Source organism: Oryctolagus cuniculus, chromosome 1 (genome assembly GCF_051225735.1).
Source record: "Oryctolagus cuniculus isolate XC-2025 breed Fujian yellow rabbit chromosome 1, ASM5122573v1, whole genome shotgun sequence".
Lineage (NCBI taxonomy): Eukaryota > Metazoa > Chordata > Mammalia > Lagomorpha > Leporidae > Oryctolagus > Oryctolagus cuniculus.
Window position 1 is genome coordinate 107262497 of NC_142867.1, and position 21196 is coordinate 107283692.

Here is a 21196-nt window from a genome sequence, read left to right on the forward strand (position 1 = left end):
CCTGGTGGGAAATCTCCACGGAAAGAAGGGAGAGATAAGTCACTGCTGTCCCAGGTGGAGAACCTGGGGTCCACCTCAGGCCAGGCTTCTTTAAGCTCTAGAAGGAGATCAACTGGGCTTTGGTTTTCGGCTTAGGGAGCGAATCCCAAGTAGCAGCTACATACGAGCGAGTCTAGCAGAAGAGTGGTTTATCTTCTCACGTACCGTATACATACAGCATATAATCCGAATGAGCCTTCCCCACTATGTTTGAGGCTTCACAGCGGTAGGTACCATTGTCTGTTTTGTTTAGGTTATTGATGAACAGGTTGGGCCCAGACAGTACAGCATGTTGAGGCATTTCATCATCCACTCTCACCCAAGTTACCATGACAGGCCTGCAGAGGAAAGGGGAGAAAGACAAGCCGCCTTACTATTCCCTGCTAAGAAGTTTGCGTCAAACCTCTCACCCACGCGTTGGACAAGTCACATGCAGGATGACACAATTAAAGAGGACCCGCTGGAAATATTTTAACTTCACAGATTTACAGCTGTGAAGTCTCCAAAAGTCTGTTTAGAGTACAATAAGAATAAAAAAACCATGACTTGGTGTTGAAAAACTTTCAGCAGACCACAAGCAGTGGTCTCATTACTTCCAATTCATCTTCAACAAATCAGCAGATAATCCAATGTACCCTATTTTTATGTCCTGCTATGTGGTTTCACACCAATTCAGAAAGGACAGAGCTCACCCATTGTTAGCCAACTCATTAGTTAGGAACAAAGTCAAGCTCTTGACTAGTGATACATGCATTGATCTGATGGTTACTAACATACTAAGACCCTTGCTCAGAAGCCTCTCTTGATATTTAAATAGATTTTCAATTTAATCCCAAAAGAATTTGAAGAGCACTTTCCTTTGGCCTCTGCTATGTGAAAAACCACTGCTGGTTCTGGAAAGGTGGAACCACTTCCTCTCCCCTTAACCTTCACATAGCCTACCTCCACCCGCTCGAGACGCCACTGTTCTCTCCGATGTCCTGGCCCACCTCATCTGTCTGTTTCTTGGCACACTGCCCCTGCTTGCTTTCTCCCAGGCCCACCTATGTACAGACTCCTCCCCTGCGTGTGCACCTGCAGTCAGTCCTCCGAGCTCGAGGGTATGGCTCTCAGGTAATCACCTGGAGTGCATCTCCACATGGATTCCTTAGGTCCTCCCGCACTTGCTCATCAGAGACGAGTTTGTGTTGGTGATTTATAGTACCGCATTTGTATCCATTAGGAAAAAGCAAATTGCGGAAGATGCTCCAGAACTCAAAATGCACACACATCAAGTAACTTTGAAACCCACTCTTCAAGGCGTCTGCCTCCACCTCCTCTGCACGGAGGCTGCATGGAGCACTCCATCTGGAAACTTCCCTAAGGAAGGGTGCCACAGATTTGCGCCCAGAGGTCACTTCCGTCCAGTTCCTCCTGCTCCTCCAGGAGCCGCAACATGGCGGGAGACCCACGCTTCCTGAGGAGCGACACACCTTAGCCCTGTCAAGTAGCATTCCAATTTTCAAATGGGATGTGAAGTTACAATTTTTCTTTAATTACACATGCCTTTGTCATCACACCCCAGTAAATTATTTAAAAATTAGGACGCATATGTCCTCCTTGTAGGCAATGGCAAATGGGTTTGCCTGGCAATCAGGCCTAATGTCCTGCTGCTTGACAGCTGAAACAATCAGTGGGGGTAAGAGCTGAGACTATTCACAACATTTAATGGCAAGTTAAATTACCATTTTTATTGTATGCAATTTCTTGAGAAAATAAATAGGTAATATGCTAGAAGGGATAGCAGCCCAGTAATGCGTGCCTGCTCACACAACCATATACCCGCTCCTATTTGAGAGCAACAAACAAATACCCTCTCTGGCATAAATGTCCTGCAGGAAACATGTAATTTACTGTCCCCGTGGCACATTCAATTGAACACAGTACCTTCTTCAGGGGAAAAAATACAGAAACAAAATATAGGTTAGCAAGCCTTATACTGTAAGTGTGGTTAATGTGGCTGAATACAGGTATTGCAAGGTGGCAAGAGGCCTCGGAAGTTTTTTTTTCTCCCTCCACTGGATTGTTTTGGAGGTAAGGTTAGCTGCTAATTAGGGCATAATTCAAACAGTTTACACAGAGAAAGAGCTGAATCTTTTGCAGTGCTCAAAAAGAGTACAAAGCTTGAAGTGTTCAAAACCAAGTAACTGGGGAACACCAGAGGCAAAGCAAAACAGAACGAAGATCACCTAAAGGTCATTTTTAACGCTCCAGATGGTTAGCACAGAGAGAAGTAAATTCTAGACCACGGCCAGGTAGCACAGAAACAGGGAGGGTTGAAGGGAGATGAGAGGACTGACAGGAGCCAGGCTTCGCTTCGGCTCCCAGGACTCCTGTAATAGATGGTTCCTCAGTTACCCCGGGGAGAATCCTTTCCAGAGATTTCTGGGGGACTTTGGTTCAGATGCTCTGAGTTCTTGAAATGAAAACTGTGACAATGCCGCTGAGCAAAGCTCTGCACGGAGAAACCAAATCATATCACAGGGACAGCAGAGGGAGCTCAATGCTGGTTTTTGTTGGGCACCACTACAAGTTTGAGTGCCCTTAATCCCAGCATTGACCCGTTCTTCTATTTCAGGAGCCCACGTTGCTTCTTCCTGAAAGCAGTTTAAAACAGTCTGAACAAGAAAGATGAAGGGAAGCTCCCCCTTCCCAAAGAAAACTGAGTAAGATTTAAAGGAGCACTGCCTCACGGTGTTTTTGCTGTATTAGTGGTGAAGCGTGCGGGTCCTCTAATTCACTTTAGGTCGCTTAGCAGGGAACGGCAAGGTAGTTCCTTCAGACTTTTCAATCAAATCAAAGGTTTAGTTAGTTCTCCTTCTTCTCTGAGGCAGTGGCATGCACATCTTCCTTGGGAAAAGTTCTTGAACCTTTCCTTACTATAACAAAAATATCTCTAAGGCTCAAGTCTGACACTTTCCTCTGAGGGAAGGAGATGCAAAATTCAAGCAGGGGGAATTCATGTGCCTACAGCTGGCCCTGAACAGAGCGGCTTCATTTAAGTCTCAAAAGCATCTTTGTAGCAGGTTAGATATCTGCATAGAAGGTAGCAGCTATATCATTAAACTGTGAGACTACTAAAAAACTTAAGATTTGTGTGTGTGTGTGTGTGTGTGTGTGGTAAAATAGTCCTGAAAATCATGTTGATGATGCCAAAATGGAATCAGCTGAGATTTCAACCTTAGCTGGCATTTAATTTTTCTCCCCATCCTGACCATGAGGACCCACAGACGTTTATTTACATCCCCTCTTATTTGCTATTCTGCATTTCCTGAAAAATCGTCCATTCTTTCGAGCAGGAGACAGGTGACAGGCCAATGAGTTGTGAACGCTCATCTCTGTGTTGTGACATTTACTGTTCACGACCCTCTGCCAACCTCGGCCTTCAGAACTTACTGGGGCTTCCCGATGGCTTCGCATGTTAACTCAAGCGCGTCCCCTTCTCGGGTTAGGCCTTGTAGAGGGTAAGTCATCTGAATATGCACTTGAGGCTTATCTGTGTGACAACAACACAAAGTATAATGTTTAGCAAATGGTATCATCAGGCAAAATCAGACTCGCACGCTGCCACAAACCCCACGCTACCAGCGCTGACTCTCTCCCCATCCGCGTGCCTTCAGTAACATCCTTCTAATTAGTTAGTAATCCTGGCATTTGCTCAAATTAAATTGACTAATAACTCTAAGGAGTGAACCGCAAATAGATAAGAGATTCATAAGCCAACTGTGCCACATCAAACATTTCCTGTGAAATACATTTTGTTACATTGAAGTTTATCTCCGAACTCACTCAAGCTAAAGGAAACTCATTTGCCTTCATGCTGAGGTGAAGCCGCAGATATTTGTGGTGCTCAGAATTGATACATTTTATCATATATCATATATTACTATGTGACAATACATTATGACACTGCATATTAATAAGTGTGCCTCTTCCATGCTCTTGTTTGCAAATGGAAAAAGCAGAACTTCTGAATTCCACTCGAATGGCTTTCAGGGGAATAGAACCAGTAGGTTTAGGTGGCCCGTAATGAAACTCTTGGACATTTCAGGGTAAACACCCTAAGAAGATAGGAAACTGGCACTCCCAGGGGTGGTCGAAGCCCAGCTATAGGGATGAGAACTCTGGGAGCCACAGAGTGAAGTAGCTTGTCCGAGGCCACAGAGATCACCCGTGGAAGGTGTATGAGGATGTATTGTTGATTCAGAATGGCATTTCCCAATGGCAACCATAACTCAAGCCAATGATAGCTTCCTAATGCAGTGGAGTCTTAGGTGACCACTGCAACTGTTCTTCTTTCCACACTCTCCTTACAACTGTCTCGCGAGTGTGTGGGTGTCTGGGGCACGGTGGGGGGAGATGAATGACAGGAGGAGCAGGGAAGCGAGCCGAGGAAGTGGGAATGAACACAGACACAGGTGCACACACAGTCACACAGAAGACCTGAATGCGATTAGGACATTTTATTTTCTATGCTAAACTAACCAGCCATTAATCCCTAAATCAGCTTTCTCACTTAATTCTTTGCCTCTGTAAGTGTATATTTTTGGAAATGTACCCAAGAGCAATAAATGTTAGAGGTCAAGACATAATTTGGCTGAAAGGTCAAAACAATTCACCACAGTTTTACTTTCTCAGACAAGCATACCAGCTAAACAACAGCCCCATGGCCTTTCACAAGCAGTGGCTGGCTCATTAACATTCATCCTACGGAATAACGGAGAAGACAGAGATGCGGCAGGGCTCAATCACTCTCACCCTGCACACAGTTCCATAATGCTGCACAAGGATGTCCTCTCTCACCGCGGCTGCCCGCGTGCATTTTGTAGTCCTCTTCCTATCACAGACCTTTGTCAAGGTCTCGGAAAATCATGCACTATTCAAAACCTTTTTAAGAGAGCCCCTTGGTACACTCCCCAGTGTGCACTGCCCAGTAAGTCCTCGACAGAGAACATCAAGTTAATAGACCCACAAACAGCAGCTGATCCTTGCAAGTAAAACGGTTCTATTCTTGGACTTGATGGCAAAGGAAATGTTTGAGGGCAAAGTGGAAGAGAGGTTCCCAGATCCTGATAACTAACTTGGGAAAGAAGTCATTAAAGGGAGAAATCTACATAAAGGATAAATAGGATGACCTTGAACTATCATCAGCTGCTGGGATGAGGCAAGAGCTTCTGGATACCACCTTCTAGACCTGCTGGCCACTTCTTAGGCCAAATATAACCACTGGGTGATGTATGTGGGTCTATTGCTTTTGATGGTGTAAAACACACACACACACACACACACACACACACATAGTTACCAACATTTATTTGAAAAGACATGAAAAGAGAAATAGGGGAAGGTTATGACACTGAAGACATGGGTAGTAACAAACCTGTTCCCTAATAGTTCAGACCCAGAAGCAGTAGCACTTAGGGAATTCCTGGTTAGGGGACCTCTGTCATTCTTACCCATGAAGCATTCTGCGTGAGGCTAAATTTAAGGCCCTAAGTTTGGGCTGAAATACAACATTTTCTTAAAGTAATCTCTGATCCATGGAAGTGCTACTTTTATTTTCATGCACTGCTAACTTTGGCCCATTAATTAAGGAGAAGCAGAATGCTCACTGCCCCAGGTGGAAAGTTTCTACTTTTCTTCCTCATGTAATTCATAAACAAACAGAGTGTATATTTTTCAGTACAGTGCCTTAAAGGTTTTACACGCTCAACTTTCATAAATAATAAAGCGTTGAAAAATCTATTCCACCCTGCTTCTTCAGTGCCATCGTCGAGTCTGTTCTACTTAAATGCTGTTTTATGTTCCTAATGAGCTGTTTAGCAGTTGTCAATTACTCACCCAAAGTAGGAAGAACAAACTAAGGACTGCTACACCTGGAAAAATCACATACCATGCCACAGAAAAGATTCCCACGATTCTGATAACTGTTTTTCCCAATTTAGGTTTCTGCAGGAACATCTACCAATGACTTTTGGGTACAATGGCCACGGTTACCTGGCTGAAAAGGCAAAGATTAATCTTGCTTGTGTTGTACAGAAAAATGTCCTCTTCCATTGACACACACAGTGTGTACAGGCATGGTAACTGATCACAGGCAGCTCCACTATCATTAAGCCCAGCCCAGGAACCAAATAGAAGGTCTTTGTGCCAAGATCCAGTCTCGGGTGATGGACACGTGAAAACAAATTCTGTTTTCCTTCCTTTGTCCTGAAAGAGGACCTGAAGTGTTCTCAACAGGTGGAAGAGAAACCTTGGGATGTCCCTGCACCTCTAGAGTGGAGGGGCATTCAATTCTCAGGGAGTTCTTGACTACAAGATGAGGATGTCAAAATACTGAACCATCCAGATGGCTGATTGAGGAGCCCAGAGCTCGTCATTTATATTTTAATTATGTTCATAAATCAAATGGTATAACCCACCAAATCTTTTCGAAAACAGAACCAGACTCCAAGATTTATTTTTAAGTAATGAGGTGAAGGCCCAGTACATTTTCTGGGGGATCATTTTACGCCTCAGTTGGGGTTGTGAGGCACAAGGCTTATAAAAGCCAGATGACACTTCCTACCCAAGTGCAATAGCTGCCCAGAAATGCATCGCTCAGAGAGGCTTCGTGTCATTAAGAAATGGAACTGCTACATAAAAAGGAGAAAAATAGTTAGGTCCTTGCACTTAAGGAACATTTCAGTTAGAGAGATGGCATCACCAACAGCCAATCAATTAGGTGGAAGGATCTGAGGTTTTCATAATACAATGTAATTTTTTTTAAAACCCCATAAAAGACATTTAACAAGACTGCTATAGCAGACAAAATTTGTTCATTAGTCAAAGTTGCACAGAGGGTTAAATACCAAGAGGTTTTAGGTCACACTACAGTAGCAACCAATTAAAAAAATAATATTAGAAAGACATTCTGATTTGATGAGACTTTCTTTTAATGTATTTTGCTCTCTCTATAAAGGCGAAAAATATAAAGGGAAACTCTTAAGGAGGTTAGAACGGCTTGCTGGCAGATTACAATTGATTTCATGCCAGTCTGACCTTGCACCACATTCTATGGTCTTTTCAGAAGATGGAACTCAAGATTCCGTAACCTGTATTTCAATTCCCTATGTAAATGAAAAGGCACAGACAGTCTCCTCTCCAGAGCCTGACACCAACATAGCAGGTCTTTGAGTTTCTTTTTCTATTTATAAAAAAGGTACTTTGCAGTTTCCTTTAGACTGGGATGCCCCTCTTCCCATGGAGCAGAGAGGCAGGGAGCTGAGGCGAGGGGAAGTCACCCTGATGCCCTGGCAGGAGGTCTGTTATCCCAGGGGCTCCCTGTCCTTCCCTGTCTTCCTGAGAAATATTTGCATCAGAGAATGCAGGCACCAAATGTTCTCGATGTGCTGACTGCACCCAGGTCTCAGGGCTTGAGTGCGAATCTCTTCTGCAACTGCATTTGGCTCATAGATTCTTTGTGTTCCTTACTTACAACCCATCCAATATTCTCTTGTTGTTGTTAAAAAAAGATTTTATTTATTTGAAAGGTAGAGTTACAGAGTGGGTGGGGGACAGAGAGAGAGAGAGAGAGAGAGAGAGAGCTTCAATCCACTGGTACACTTCCCCAAATGGCAACAACAACTGGGGTTGGGCCAGGTTGAAGCCCATGAGCCTGAAACTCCATCCAGACCTCCCATGTGGGTGCAGGGGCCCAAGTACTTGGGGCATCTTCTGCTGCTATCCCCGGGTGCATTGGAAGGGAGCTGGATCAGAAGTAGAGCAGCTGGAACTTGATCAGTGCTCATATAAGAGGCTGGCATGGAAGGCTGTGGCTTAACTCTGTGCACAATGCCGGCTCCACCCATCCAGTAATCTGACACACCAGTGTGTGTGGGATTCGATCCCTGTGGATCAAGTGCTAATTGTCTCAAGTCCTGCTAGGGAGAACTCAAGGGCTGTGCGGGCACAGATGCTATCAGAAGGGCTGGGGAGAGGGCTTGGGTCAGCCCCTGCGCATTCACATGGGCAAGCACTGACTGAGGGGTCTTTGTCAATCACGGGGGATTATTGCAGTTCGAAGTAGAACGACAATACAAAGATTAACCTGAGATTTGGTGAGTATTAAGAGCTGTTTGAGCTCAAAGTAAGAAGTAACCCCCCCCCCCCCATATGGTTTCTAAATCATTGGGAAGAGGACAGCTTTGTAACTAAAAGAGGCCAGTGTCTAGCAGTACAAGGTGACCGGGACTGGTTAGAGAACAGTCACTTGGAGTTCTCAGAGGAGTTAACAGAGACCATCTTGCAAAGGGTTGGCTTTCTATGCTCACCGTAATGTTCATGAATAATTTTCTCTGCTGTTTGTTTGTTTGCAAGGTGAAGGACCTCCTGCTGTTCCATCTGCAGCATGACTATATCTGCAGTATGGATCGGAGCACTTCATCTGCACGCCTGAGGACGGCTGAACTATTGTATGGTGAGGCAAATCTGGTGGGACTGACGTGGGCTAAGCAGCATGTGCTGTGTCGCCACAGCGCAATGCCATTCCCCCTCAGCAGCTTGCAAATAGTTCTGTGGATATGAAAATGACCATTTACCCAAACAGAATCAAGTTTTATTCCATTATGTTGGGACAGAAAGTTGTGTTCCCACACCTCTCTTTTCCTACTTTAAACCAGGTACATACCCACAGAGCCCTCTTCCATATCTTTGAAGAAATCTTCAAAATTTAAAAGCAAATACTGGGCAAGGAAATCCATATAGCAAGATTTTTGGCACAAGCAAGATTTTTACTTTGGTAAGATTTTTTTGTTTTGTTTTGAAATTCCTGGTAACCAGAACACTGCCAGTGCTTGGCACACAGCAGGCACTCAACACCTATGTGCTAAATGAATGAAGAAAGGGAGGAATGAACAAATGAGAAAATGGAGAAATATTGGGGCATGAATTTCTACTCCTGGGTTTACCACTGATTTAAAAAAAATAATCTGATCATAAATTCAGCTTAGTCCTCATCACAAAATACAATGTGTTTTTCTTTTGGAAGATCAATCGAGTTCTCAAAATGCGAAGTCCAGCCCCAGTGTTACGGTTCATGCATTCCATTTCAGTACACATTTACTTTAGCATTTCTGGTGGATCTCCAAGTGGTATCTCAAGGGAATTCATAAAGGATGTTGTTTGCCCATTCTTTTCTTGTTTTAGATGCCAGCTTCACTATCATTTAACCTTCCACAGAATCAAAATCTGACCCAATGAGTGAAGAGCGTACACTGGAAGATAAGTTTCACCGTCTAAGTGTTCGGTGTCTGCAGCCCAGAGATGCATCTTTCACAAATACAGTAGGTGAGGGGTGGGAAGAGAGTCCTTAGTCAAACGGGCTTCTTCCTGCAGAGTGGGCCTTTAGAAGGTGGAGACTGCCTTTCAAGGGTCATCTGGGTCTTACTCATAATGCACTTGGCCCAAATTTCATTCTATTTTTTTCAGTGTCGGTCAGTCAACTCGCTGCTCTCCACTCCCTTGCATACTGCAGAATGTATCACTAACAATCCAAAGCCCTTACAACCTCAGGAGCTTAGGGCCACCACTACTCAGTTATCACAAAAAATGATAGGTTAAAAAATTAGCTTCAATCAGGGGGTCTCCATACTGCGATTATATCTCATGAGGACTAATAAATACTGAAATAACCTCCCTGAAACTCTATTCATTGCTTTAAAAAAATTGAAATGGAGAGTGGAAGGAAGATCGCATTCTGTTAAAAAAGAAACTAGAGATCAGAGAGAAACAGGCCAAATCTGAAAACGCCAGCTATTATGCTTTGAAGAATACAGCCTGGGAACAGAGCTGACGGGGGAGCGGATGAGACAGAGGAGCTGCTCCTGGAAGCTAAGTCTTATCCTCTACTCTACGCAGGGAAGATTCTCCGATTTCCAGGTTTTTCTTCCTCCTTCCCTGCAGGGCACCATCGATACCAGAGAAACATTTATTTTGGCACAGATAAGGAGGAAGTTTTGATCATCTCCTCAATGCCCAATTGTCCCCCAGTTGAGGGACTGAAAGAAAAAAAGAAACAAAACAAAACCTACCCCTCCCTGCACCTTGGCTGCACAAGAATATGGATTTATAAAATACCTGGCTACATCTAGTCAATAAAACTCATTTTGAAAATGATGCCCACATACACGATTAACTGTCAGATGATAATCAGAGCAGGGAAGGCATTCAGATACCTATTTCGACAGGCTTTGTTTTCTTTCTCCCTTTCAAAACTCATCTCTTCAATTCTTTGTCGTTGTTTTTTGCAAATACGTGTGCACGTGCACACATACACACACACACACAAGCCTCACAAAATGAGAATTTTTGCAAAATATTTTAAACAGCAAGGCTATGATGGGTGAAATCAAAAGACACGCAGCAGTAATTCAAGGGTTTCATATTCGCCTGCGTCCACAGGAAGGCTTCCCCCCCTTGTGCACTGCAATCTGAATTCCATACTGAGGGTCACAGCTCTTCTTTGAATTCCCAGCTTATGTCGCTACGTGTTGCCACCTTGATGCTATTTAGACAGCTTCCTTTTAACGCGCAGACAGTGAACTGTTCTCCTTTAAACAGGCTTTTATTTGACAAGAGTGCCTTCCCTGGGATCTGAAGCTGTACTAACTGTGCTACAATTGTATCACACTCTGCTATAACGGAGCACAGTGCAGATTTGGGTAATACCACCTGTGCTGGCATTTGCAAGAAAAAATGCACAGGAAGATTTTGGGGTCATATAGCTGAGAACAGTAAAAAGCAAAACCGTTCACTGCATAACATCTAAGAAAACAGAGCTTTGAATTCTAGCCGCAAATGTAATTATTTTGCGTTTCAAACATTTAACTGCGTGCTGCTGCGGTACCCTTGCTGAGTCTCAGAATGAAAGCTGGAAAACTAAGAGCCCTACTATATGTTCCTCATTCCCAGCAACATTCCTATGAGAAAACCTTATTAATGAGCTTGCAAACGAGCACCCAACAGGGAAATGTCACAAACAAGAGCGGCTAATGCCCCAGAAAATCAAATAACTGAACACTTGGTTGATTGTGGTGCCTTTCATATTTATAATAAAAAGGGGGGGACTTTAATTCACTGATTCTGAAGGGGTCAACACCTTGCTGAACAAAACAACTCATTTATTTACGTTCAGAAATCTCCAGATAATAAATTACATTGATGTTAATCACTTCAATGCATACTACACAATTAATATCTGTACTCACCAAAAACTTAAGGATTATTAAAAGTATGACAGCATACACATCTGGCTGATTTCTCACATAATTGGGCACAACAATTTCTCCTGGTACCACAAATAAGGGTACTAGCAAACAAACACTGCACAATTCTGGTTCAATTAATTAGTACTTAGATCCACAAGACAAAAGCAATTCCAAGTTGTAGCTCAGGCCTTGTCTTCTATGTGATATGGTGGCACTCCTGTTTATTAGGGGGAGAAGTGTAAACTTTCCCATCTTTTTATCCTTCCTCCCCTTTCCTCATAAAATAAGATATTTAAGGGGTTGACAGTGTGGCATAGCGGGTTAAGCTGCCACCTGCAATGCTGTTATCCCATTTGGGCACTGGTTCCAGTCTGGCTTCCCTACTTCCAATCTAGTTCCCTGCTAAAAGCACCTGGGAAAACAGTGGAAAATGGCCCAAATGCTTGGGTCCCTGCACCCACATGGGAGACCCTGAAGAAGTTCCTGGCTCCTGGCTCTAGCCCTGCCTGTCACAGCCATTTGAGGAGTGAACTAGAAGATAGGATCTCTCTCTCTCTCTCCCCCTCCCTCCTTCCCTGATTCTCTCTCTCTCTCTCTCTGTATACCTCTTTCAAATAAATTAATAATTTTTTTTTAAAAAAGAGAAAAGATATTTAAGAGTATACAATTATTTCCTGTTCTTATTCTTTTTTAAAAAAATTCTTATTTTTTAGAAAGGATATAACTTACACTGAATTCAAATCTATTATCTGTCATTTAACCCTATTCATATCCTGGTTAACATCCATTTGTCTTAGATGGAGTGGAGAGACATTTCCATAAACCTCCATGGGCCAAAATGGGTCAGGGTTAAACACAGTGAGTGCACTTAATAGCACTCATATCAGGTTAGACTTGCCCCAAGGTCATCTTATTTACTCAGAGAATCTGAAGTCCATGAAGGGCTCAGTATTTCCTTGTGATAGTGTTTATCACTGATAATATAAGAAATCTGTTTAGGTGGAGAAGGAAAGGACATTAAAAAAAGAATATCCATATACTTATTTTAATGTTTATTAGACAAATGTAGATAAACAAGCAAAATTCATATTTTTAAAAGTCCTTTCACGTATATTTCAGTTAGAATAAAGAAATCAAGTGATTTAAAGAAAAACTGTAAATAAAGAGTACAGATGACCCAAGAACACAGCAAAACACGTCAAAGTGACCTTTGAAGAGGGAAATTAGGAAAACTTTCAGAGCAAAATGGGATTGTTAAATGCTGGGCAGATGTGGTAGCTACGTGACTGTATTCATCTTTTGCAGGTCTAGAGCTATCAGAGGATTTTTAAAGGGGTCAGTGATTGCCAAAAAGGTTAAGAACCTCTGTCTGTGAGTTTAGATGACCTCAAAAATACAGGCATGTTTCTCCTCACAGAATGTCTAACATTATTCAACACACATGCGGATTATTCTAACTAATCTCATGCTTCCTCACAGCCATCCAGCTATGCCGCTGCTGGTCTTCAAAGAACTGCCATGGCGGACAGCAAACTGACCCCCAACACTCAGGGTCCAATGGCAGGTGGTTTTTGCTACCGTATGGCTGCTCATGTTCAACGGGGGCGAAGCTGGTAGGAAATGATGCAGGGAAGGCCAATCATGTTTGATGCAGTTATTTAAGGAATTCCTGGCTGACTCTGCCGAGTTCTCAATGGTCCTCTAAGAACAGAGGCCAGTGAGCTGCCACATGATTTTCTTGAGCATAGATGGCAGATGATGGCCCAAATACTTGGGTTCCCGCCACACATGTGGGAGACCTGGATGGAGTTCCTAGCTCCTGGCCTCAGACTGGCCTAGGCCTGGCTGCTGTAGACATTTGGGGACTGAACCAGCAGATGGAAGATATTCTCTCTCTCTCTCTGTGTCACTCTGCCTTTCAAATAAGTAAATCTTTTAACAAAGCGTTTTCCTATATATGGTCCCAAAAATGGAGTATCAAGGATAAAGTGTTTGAGTGATCTAACACTGCATAAAGGAGCAGAGTCTCCCGCACACAGGGCTCTGTGAAGAGTGGAGCATGATCAGCAGGGTGCATCCTCAAGAGTCGCTGGCAGTGCTTTGTTAGCCTGGAGTCACATGGACTCAGACAGGGAGCTCGACTCCTTTTCTTGGAAGCATGAATCTCAGCTCCATCTGTAGAATATGGAAGACAATGCTTATAAGGATCATTATCAAGTTTTCCAAGGAGTAGGAGGTGCACTGCCTAAATTATTTTGCATTTGGGAGTGAGTGTAATTCTGTAGGTGGGTGGAGCTATATTGCTATCTTCTGTTTAAAAGATACTCTGGGAAACTACTTAAGGAGTTTCAGGGTGGAAACTGAGTGAATATCTACTCAGGACTCACAAAGGAGTTAATGTATTATTAAAGCTAATGGGCCCCTACAAGGAAAGTTAATGGATATTAAGTTTGCTTAAATGAATTACATATTAGCAAAGTCACAAGAAATCTACTATCTGCCAATTTAGATAATATCTGATCATTTCTGTTTTTCCATTATAGGGACATTACACCACAATAGTTTTAGTGATATGAAAATTATAAGCATGATGCTCATAATGAAGCTATATAATGAAGTAGATGAAATGAATTAGCAAGAAAAACCTGCATTATGTAATGTTAAATTGAGCCAAGCTCAGAGTAAGAAAAGGCTGGAATGGGAGGGTCTTTTAGAAGCAACTTTTTGTGACTTTCCCTGCCCCGTTTTGTTCAAGCCATTTAAACATCTGGTGAGGACTGGATAGAGCTGCCTCCAAAGATGTCCACATTCTAGCCCCTGGAACCTGTGAATTGGGCCTACTTTTGGAAAAAGGGTCTTTGCAGATATAATTTAAGGGTTTTGAAATGAAGCCATTCTTGATTATTTGAGTGAGCCCCACATCCAGTGACCTGAAAGAGACAGGCAGAGGAGAAAGCCGTGTGAGGGCAGAGGCAGACTCCCAGAGCCCCCCCAGGAACTGGAGAGGCAAAGCATAGATCCTCCCCAGAGCCACTGGACAGAGAACAGCTCTGCCAACCCGTGATTCTGGACTTCTGACCTCCAGAACTGTGGAAGAAGAAATGTCTGCTGTTTCAGGGTACCAGATGTGTGGCCATTTAATATGGCAGCCCCAGGAACATAAGAGAGGTCACTGTCACCCTAAGCACATTTGTAACATTTCAGCTCTGCATACTCAAATATCACTGGGCTTTTTCATAGGCCGACATGCAGAAGCCTCCTGAAAAAAGGCAAGAAGCTGGCACTTGGCTACAACCTTGGCCCTGAATGGGTTCTGCACAGGAAACATAATTTCCTCCTCATCAGAAGCGTCCAGAGGAGAAGACGAAGAGAATGCATTTGGTCCACAGGGCACGGCAAGGAGACACCCTCACTCACTATGGCCTCGCCCTTATTGATGAAGCCATCAAGACTGGCAGGGATCCCAAAGAGTTCGACTTCTAAACTCATCACTACAAGTTAAGCTAAAATAGAAGAGAGCATGCAATTTAAAACAAAACGCTGATACATAATGGGAATAAAATCCCTTCTATAAAAAAATTCAGCCGTTACGACGGGATTGAAAACGGAGAGGATTACTCTAGATTTTGAAATTGGCAGGGAAATGACAGTCTACGATCAAAGAAATCAAGTCATATGTTACCCCGGATTTGGAATCATTTTAGTTTTACATTTGGCTTCAACGCAGTGTTTTCACTTTATAATATGGTGGGATTTCAGTAAAACAATCCTTTGATCATTCTTTTACCAAGACAAAGGGAAAAAAAATTCTATTTATACTATATAAACTGTCTGTGCCCAATAAATGGCTCCCGAAGAGTTTTTTAAACAACTGCTATTCAGTGCCCTCTCAGCCAGGCACCAGGGTACTCACACTGTACTTCCAGATACCGCTGGGTCTGCAGGTTTCCAGTGACTGCAGGATGCTCCACCTGGCAGATCACCGGCACCCCGTCGTCCTCCTTGTGCACCTTCAGCACCAGCTGGCTGGTCACGGTGTACATGTCTGACCACTCTTCCACCTCCGATTTGCCTGCCGGACACAGAGTGCATCACGCAACCACAGCTGGGTAAATTTCCATCACTCTGATTTTAGTTCTTCCCGCAACCCCTCCCCGACCCCAGAACTGCTATTTTAACTAGTATGATGGAAGTCACTTGGGATAAGGGTAATCTGTGGACAGATAATTGATACCATGATTATTTCCTACTTTTCAACCTTGAAGAACAGTAATTAGGATATATCTGAACCCCAAATAACGTACACAATTTTTCTTCTTTTAATTTTAAAAATTTATTTATTTGCATTTTATTTGAAAGGAAGAGACAGTGACACACAGAAACATAGACTGAGCCATCTTTCATCCCGTGGTTCACCTCAAATGCCTGCAACAGCCAGGGTTGGGCCAGGGCAAAGCTGGGAGCCTACAGTTCAGTCTGGGTCTCCTGCATGGGTGGCAATGGCCCAAGTACGTGAGCCATCATCTGCTGCCTCCCAGGATGCATGTCAGCAGGAAGCTGGATCAGAAATGGAGCTGGGACTTGAACCAGGCACTCTGGTATGCGATGTGGGTGTTCTAAGCAGCGTCTTAACCACTGCACCAAATGCCTGTGTCTACACTATTGTTCATAAAATGTATTATGCAAGTTTCCTCTATCTTAGACCCTCCCACAAATCAGCTCTGACTTCACCCATTTTGACATCTGGCTGCCTAAGGAACTCAGAAGGAGTAAAAGAAAAGTGCTTTTCACCCCTGAAAACCATCTCAACTTGAAATATCTAGAAGGCTGTCACGCCATTTAAGAATTCTAGGACATCATCCAAATCCCCTAAGTAATTCAATCAGCAGTAGAGATATAAACAACCCCTTTTGCCTATCCCCATCATCAACAATTAGGAGGCAAAGTAACTAAATGGATTTACATAATTGAAATTGTAATTGAAATGTTTAAACTCTGAGACTTTTGGAAGACCACAAAAATGCAGTGGCAGTGGGCTAGAGCAGAGTAAGATCCAGGGCTCTGGGCCAGATGGGAGACACGTCCAAGAACACCCAGAAAAAGAGGGAGGCGGCTTCCGGCTGGAATGAATAGGCTACGGCGGTCCCTTCCTGAACGCGGCACTCCCAGGAACATAGCACACCATTAACTTTCTTTTAATGTTTTGTACTTATCGGTACACATTTAATGGCTCAATTCACTCAGACAGAAAAGCAGAGGGGAAATGAAAAACTCCTTCCTTCCAAAACCATACCTAGGAAAGAGGAGATTAAAACAGAACAGGCTCTTAGAAACTTAAGCTGGTATGGATTTGTCTGTTTCCAGACAGAGATTTCTAGATTCTCTTTCTAAAAGGGCTTATTCTTTTCTTCCTCACACTGTTTGTTTGTTTATTTCTTTCTTTTTTTTTTTTTTTTTTTTTGCAAGCACATCCAGAGCACTTACCTTGGCCCAGGTACAGCTAAGTACTCTACAAACATTCACTTATTTTGTGGTCATAAGGATCCTGTAACATGTGGGTCCCCGTGTTAGGGGAAACTGAGGCACAGGCTAGCTAGCAGTGCTGACAAATAACTGAAAAAGTTCAATCCCTGAGCCCTGTGCTCAGGGTACTGCTTGCAGGGCAACACATAAGGGAACATGAAGGACTTGGGTCAACTGATGAAAAAAGCCAAACAGAATCCATGCTGCATTGTTTACCTAGTGCACAGCTGAGGTGGTGGGGATGGGTGTGATGGCACACCAGGTTAAGCCATTGGCTGCAGCACCTCCATCACTTCTAAGCACTGGTTCCAGTCCTGGCTGCTCTCTGCTCCAGCTCCGGCTCCCTGATAAGGTGCCAGGGAAAGCAGCAGAAGATGGCCCCAGTGCTTGGGCTCCTGCCACACCTGTTCGGGTGTCCAGGAAGGACCTCTAGGCTTCTGGCTTCACCTTGGTCCTCCCCAGCTGTTGCGGCCATCTGGGGAGTCGACCAGCATTTGGAAGATCTCTCTGTGACTGCCTTTCAAATAAGTAAGCAAATCTTTAAAAAATAAAATGTGGATGGCCTGACACGGAGGGAGAGGCAATGGGAGTAGGACAAAGGAGCAGCCCGTACCACCACCATGAAACCAGAGACTTTGCTAAAGAATAGCCTGGTAAGCTTAGGCAACACAATTATAGGTTTCACAAGAAAGGTGGTCCCTGTAAGCTCACAATTAAGATAAAATTCTTAGTCCACTGAACACAACTCAATAGATGTCAGAATGACTTGGAACTCATCATATGAAAGACAGTAATACATTTAAAAAGTTGTGTAACATGAGAATTTAAGGGTCTGATCGACTCTGAGTCACACAAAAGACAGGATGAAGGCAGTGAGAAGTGCAGGTACAGACACAGACAGCCTGAACTCAGGGAATACTTAACAGTTCTTCCTAATACGAAGAGTTCCGGTTTTCAGGTTTAGTCTCTTCTGGGTGTCTGAACAGAACAAGGATCACCATGAACCTCAAACCACACAATGAGGACATGAGTTAGGATGACAGGCAGCTGTGCTCTGGCCTCAGCTGTTATTTAGTAGTTGATTCTAAGCCGTATCTAAATGCGTGCTTTTGTTTCAGGGGCTTTCATTCCCATGAAGGCGCACTTGCTAGAATCAAGTGCTGACTAACCACGGCGGCATAGGGCACTCCGCGTCTTACCTTTCAGCTCCTTGTTCCCCTTGAACCACCGGATAGTCGTGGCTGGTTTGCTGGCCATGGCGGTGCAGTTGACCTCGATCTCCTCGCCCTCCACCGCAGTGTCCTTCTGGATATCGATCATCAAGTTGCGTGGTGGAACTGCAAATTCAACACACGAGCTTTATAAACACGCAATCCACCTTTGCTTTTAACTTATTTATCAGTAAGGCAGAGTGACAGGGAGAGGAGGAGGAGGAGAAGAAAAAAATGCGAGAGAGAGAGAGAGAGAAAGAGAGGGAGAGATTGAGTTTTCATCTACCAATTCACTTCTCAAATAGCCAGATCAGCCAGTGCTGGGCCAGGGCCAAGCGAGAAGCCAAGAACTCAATACGGGTCTCCCATGGGGGCGGTAGGGATCCAAAGAGTAGGACCATCACCTGCTCCCTCCCAGGCACACTAACAGTAAGCTGGCTAGGAAGCAGAGATGGGACTGGATCCCAGGTGTTCTGATACTGGATGTGGGCATCCAAGTGGCAGCCTGACCCACTGTGTCCTGACACCCACCCCTCGAATCCACTTCTGTAATATGTTCTTCTATTCATCAGAAAATAGCACTATTGCTATCCAAAAGGAGGCTAATAATAGATATTCCTGGTGGGAATTTAAAACAAATTGCATAGGAGGAGGAAAAAGAAATGCAAAGTCATCATCAAATAAAGTTAAATCAATTCATTTGGAATTTCTCTCCGAAATTCATCTTATAAAGGAATCAGTCTCTCACTGGTCAATTTGTAAATATATATATATATATATATATATATAACATATAGTTCTATATACAGAGATAACTATATATATAGTCTATAATTCATCAGAAAGTGGATACAAGTAAGAGTATATACTATTGAAATTACCAACTTTACCTGGAGGCCCCTGAAAGCAACAATTCTCTTTAAATTCAATCTACATAGGAAAGATTCCAAAGCCAACCAGCATTGATCAAAACCTTGGGAGCCTTTAAAAGAATCACTCACCATAAACATACACAGAAAAATTGTGCCTTAGAAGCAGTTCATTTAATTAAATGGTTCATAGAGATCCAGAATATAATCATGACCTCCAATGGATGGCACTGTAATAAAATCCTTTGGATATGAAGATGCAGTAATATTAGGAAGTGTCAATTAGCCTGCAGCACTTCTCCATATTCTGAATCCCAAAGCTCCAAATTTCAGAAATCAAAGGTGAAAGAGGCTGTTAAGTGCTTGCAAGCAGATTTATATAGCAGGAGAAAAATCACTCTTCTGTAAGCATATTAAATGTACGTGTGACAAAATGGCAAAAAACAATTTTTTGGGTGTGAAAATACTGAATACTAAATCAACGGTGTGTAACCTGATGGTGGTGATGATGATGAGGGAAAGTTTTTTTTTTTTTAATGAATCAGCATTGACAGTGAAACTTCATATAAGGTGCAACCTTACCTCAAGACAGCCTCTTGAAATAAAAATCAGTAAGAATACTGAATTTAGCAGAGTGAATCTAAGAATATGTGTCCTGACCACCATGAATAAGCAAAGACAGTTCTGAGACTTCTGATTAATAAGTTTCTCAACTCAGAAGAGAAACAAGGAATTAAATATGTATAAACACGCCATCCTGATGATCGAGTTGAATAATACATCTCTGATACCGCTTCAATAAGTCATGGGATTAAACCACATATTTGGGATTTCCAACTGTTCCAGTCCAATGTGAAAATTCTACAGGAAGACTTTGACACTGAATTGGAGCACTTGAAAATTCCTATAGAGAACAATGGAAAAGGAAAAGGAAAATTATTTGTTGCATATATTTCTCAGCAAGAGAGTGTGTAGTGGTGGTAGCGGGGAGGAATATAACTACTAAAGCAAAAGCACCCCTCTTCTTTGTTCCCTGTGTACAAAGAAAATAACATATTTATTGAATTGGATCTGTTGCTAGTGTGATACGGCCTGAATGAGTAGTTAAACACGGCAAAGAACTGCCTCAGCTAACATTTAAAGGGAAAAGTAAGCAAAATGAGAGAGAATTTAATACTCAATTTGGAGTTGTGCATCTGCAAGCATTTTAAGGCAGTGACAGAAGAAATGGGACGACCTCAGTTAGCTGTATCCTTAACATAGTATACCCATGCTGGTTGACAGTCAGCTAGGTTTTAGATTTTCATCACACATACCCAGGAAGTTTTTAGGGGACACAAAGAAAGACTAAATGTTTAGGATCCACAAATACTACCAGCATTCTGAGAATAGTGTAATAGGAATACTGGGGGAAATGCTATTGTTAGATCAAGTGTCAGAAGAGGAGATTGTCCACAACTAAACAAGACCTCGGCAAGTGCTGAGGAACAGTCTAAGGGAAGATAAAAAGAAAATAATTAAGGGACGAAAGATATAGGAAGTACTCTCAACAAATACAAGAATCAGGCAACAGCAATTCCTTTCAAGTCCTAGGCAAAAATAGAACATAAGGTGTTGAAGATAATTTTTGACATTGACCTATGAAGTGATTACCCATGAAAACTGTGAGTAACCAACAAATGGGACAATGAAGTTAATGAACATGGGTGTCTCAAGTTATGACAAATGGGCAAGCAGCTAAACCTAGGGTCGATTTGGGAAATCCCTCCAGAATGGAGTACGTCACATACCACTGTATCTGCATGACTTTTGGAGAAATGCCTTGATAGTCATTCTGTGGAAGCCTGGGAGTCTGCCTGATGGGAACAGATTCGGCAGTTAAGAGACTCCGCAGTAGATGGCTGTCATGTCTCAGTAGAATTTTGCCTCAAAAACCTAGCTTGTCAGATAGTGTGTAGTTGTTGTCTGTGTTTCCTTCATCCTCTCTTTTTCATGCTGAGCCTGAGACACGTGCTCTCTCTCCCTACCCCTTGCTTCCAAACCTTTACTACCTTCATCTTCAATGCTATTTCTTGGTGGAAAGTCTCTATTCCTTCCATTTGGTCATAAAGATGATGGCATAGTCTTTCAACATCATCAATAATGTCTGCTGGTTCAAAGCAAAGACATGAAAAGGAATTGGTATAGATAAGGACAGAAGAAATTCAAAGCTTCCTCCAGATTTTGTTTTGGGGCTGAGAGCTTGACTGACAGCTTAGCCCTTATCTGG

The 21196-nt window shown here is 43.0% G+C and overlaps 1 protein-coding gene across 11 annotated transcripts in view; it reads right to left on the reverse strand.

Annotated features, from left to right (window-relative positions):
* The window catches only part of CADM1 (cell adhesion molecule 1), a 351944-nt gene that overhangs the window by 44160 nt on the left and 286588 nt on the right, over window positions 1–21196 (reverse strand). For all 11 annotated transcript variants that reach the window (XR_016220326.1, XR_016220321.1, XR_016220320.1 and 8 more), the window contains exons 4-7: window positions 18047–18184; window positions 15238–15396; window positions 3475–3574; window positions 205–377 (exon numbers count right to left, since the gene is read on the reverse strand). Coding sequence is in view for 8 of the 11 variants with exons in the window: in XM_089312863.1 (XP_089168989.1) it covers window positions 205–377; window positions 3475–3574; window positions 15238–15396; window positions 18047–18184 (570 nt within the window). In the remaining 3 variants the exon portion in view is untranslated. The remainder of the gene's footprint in view (window positions 1–204; window positions 378–3474; window positions 3575–15237; window positions 15397–18046; window positions 18185–21196) is intronic.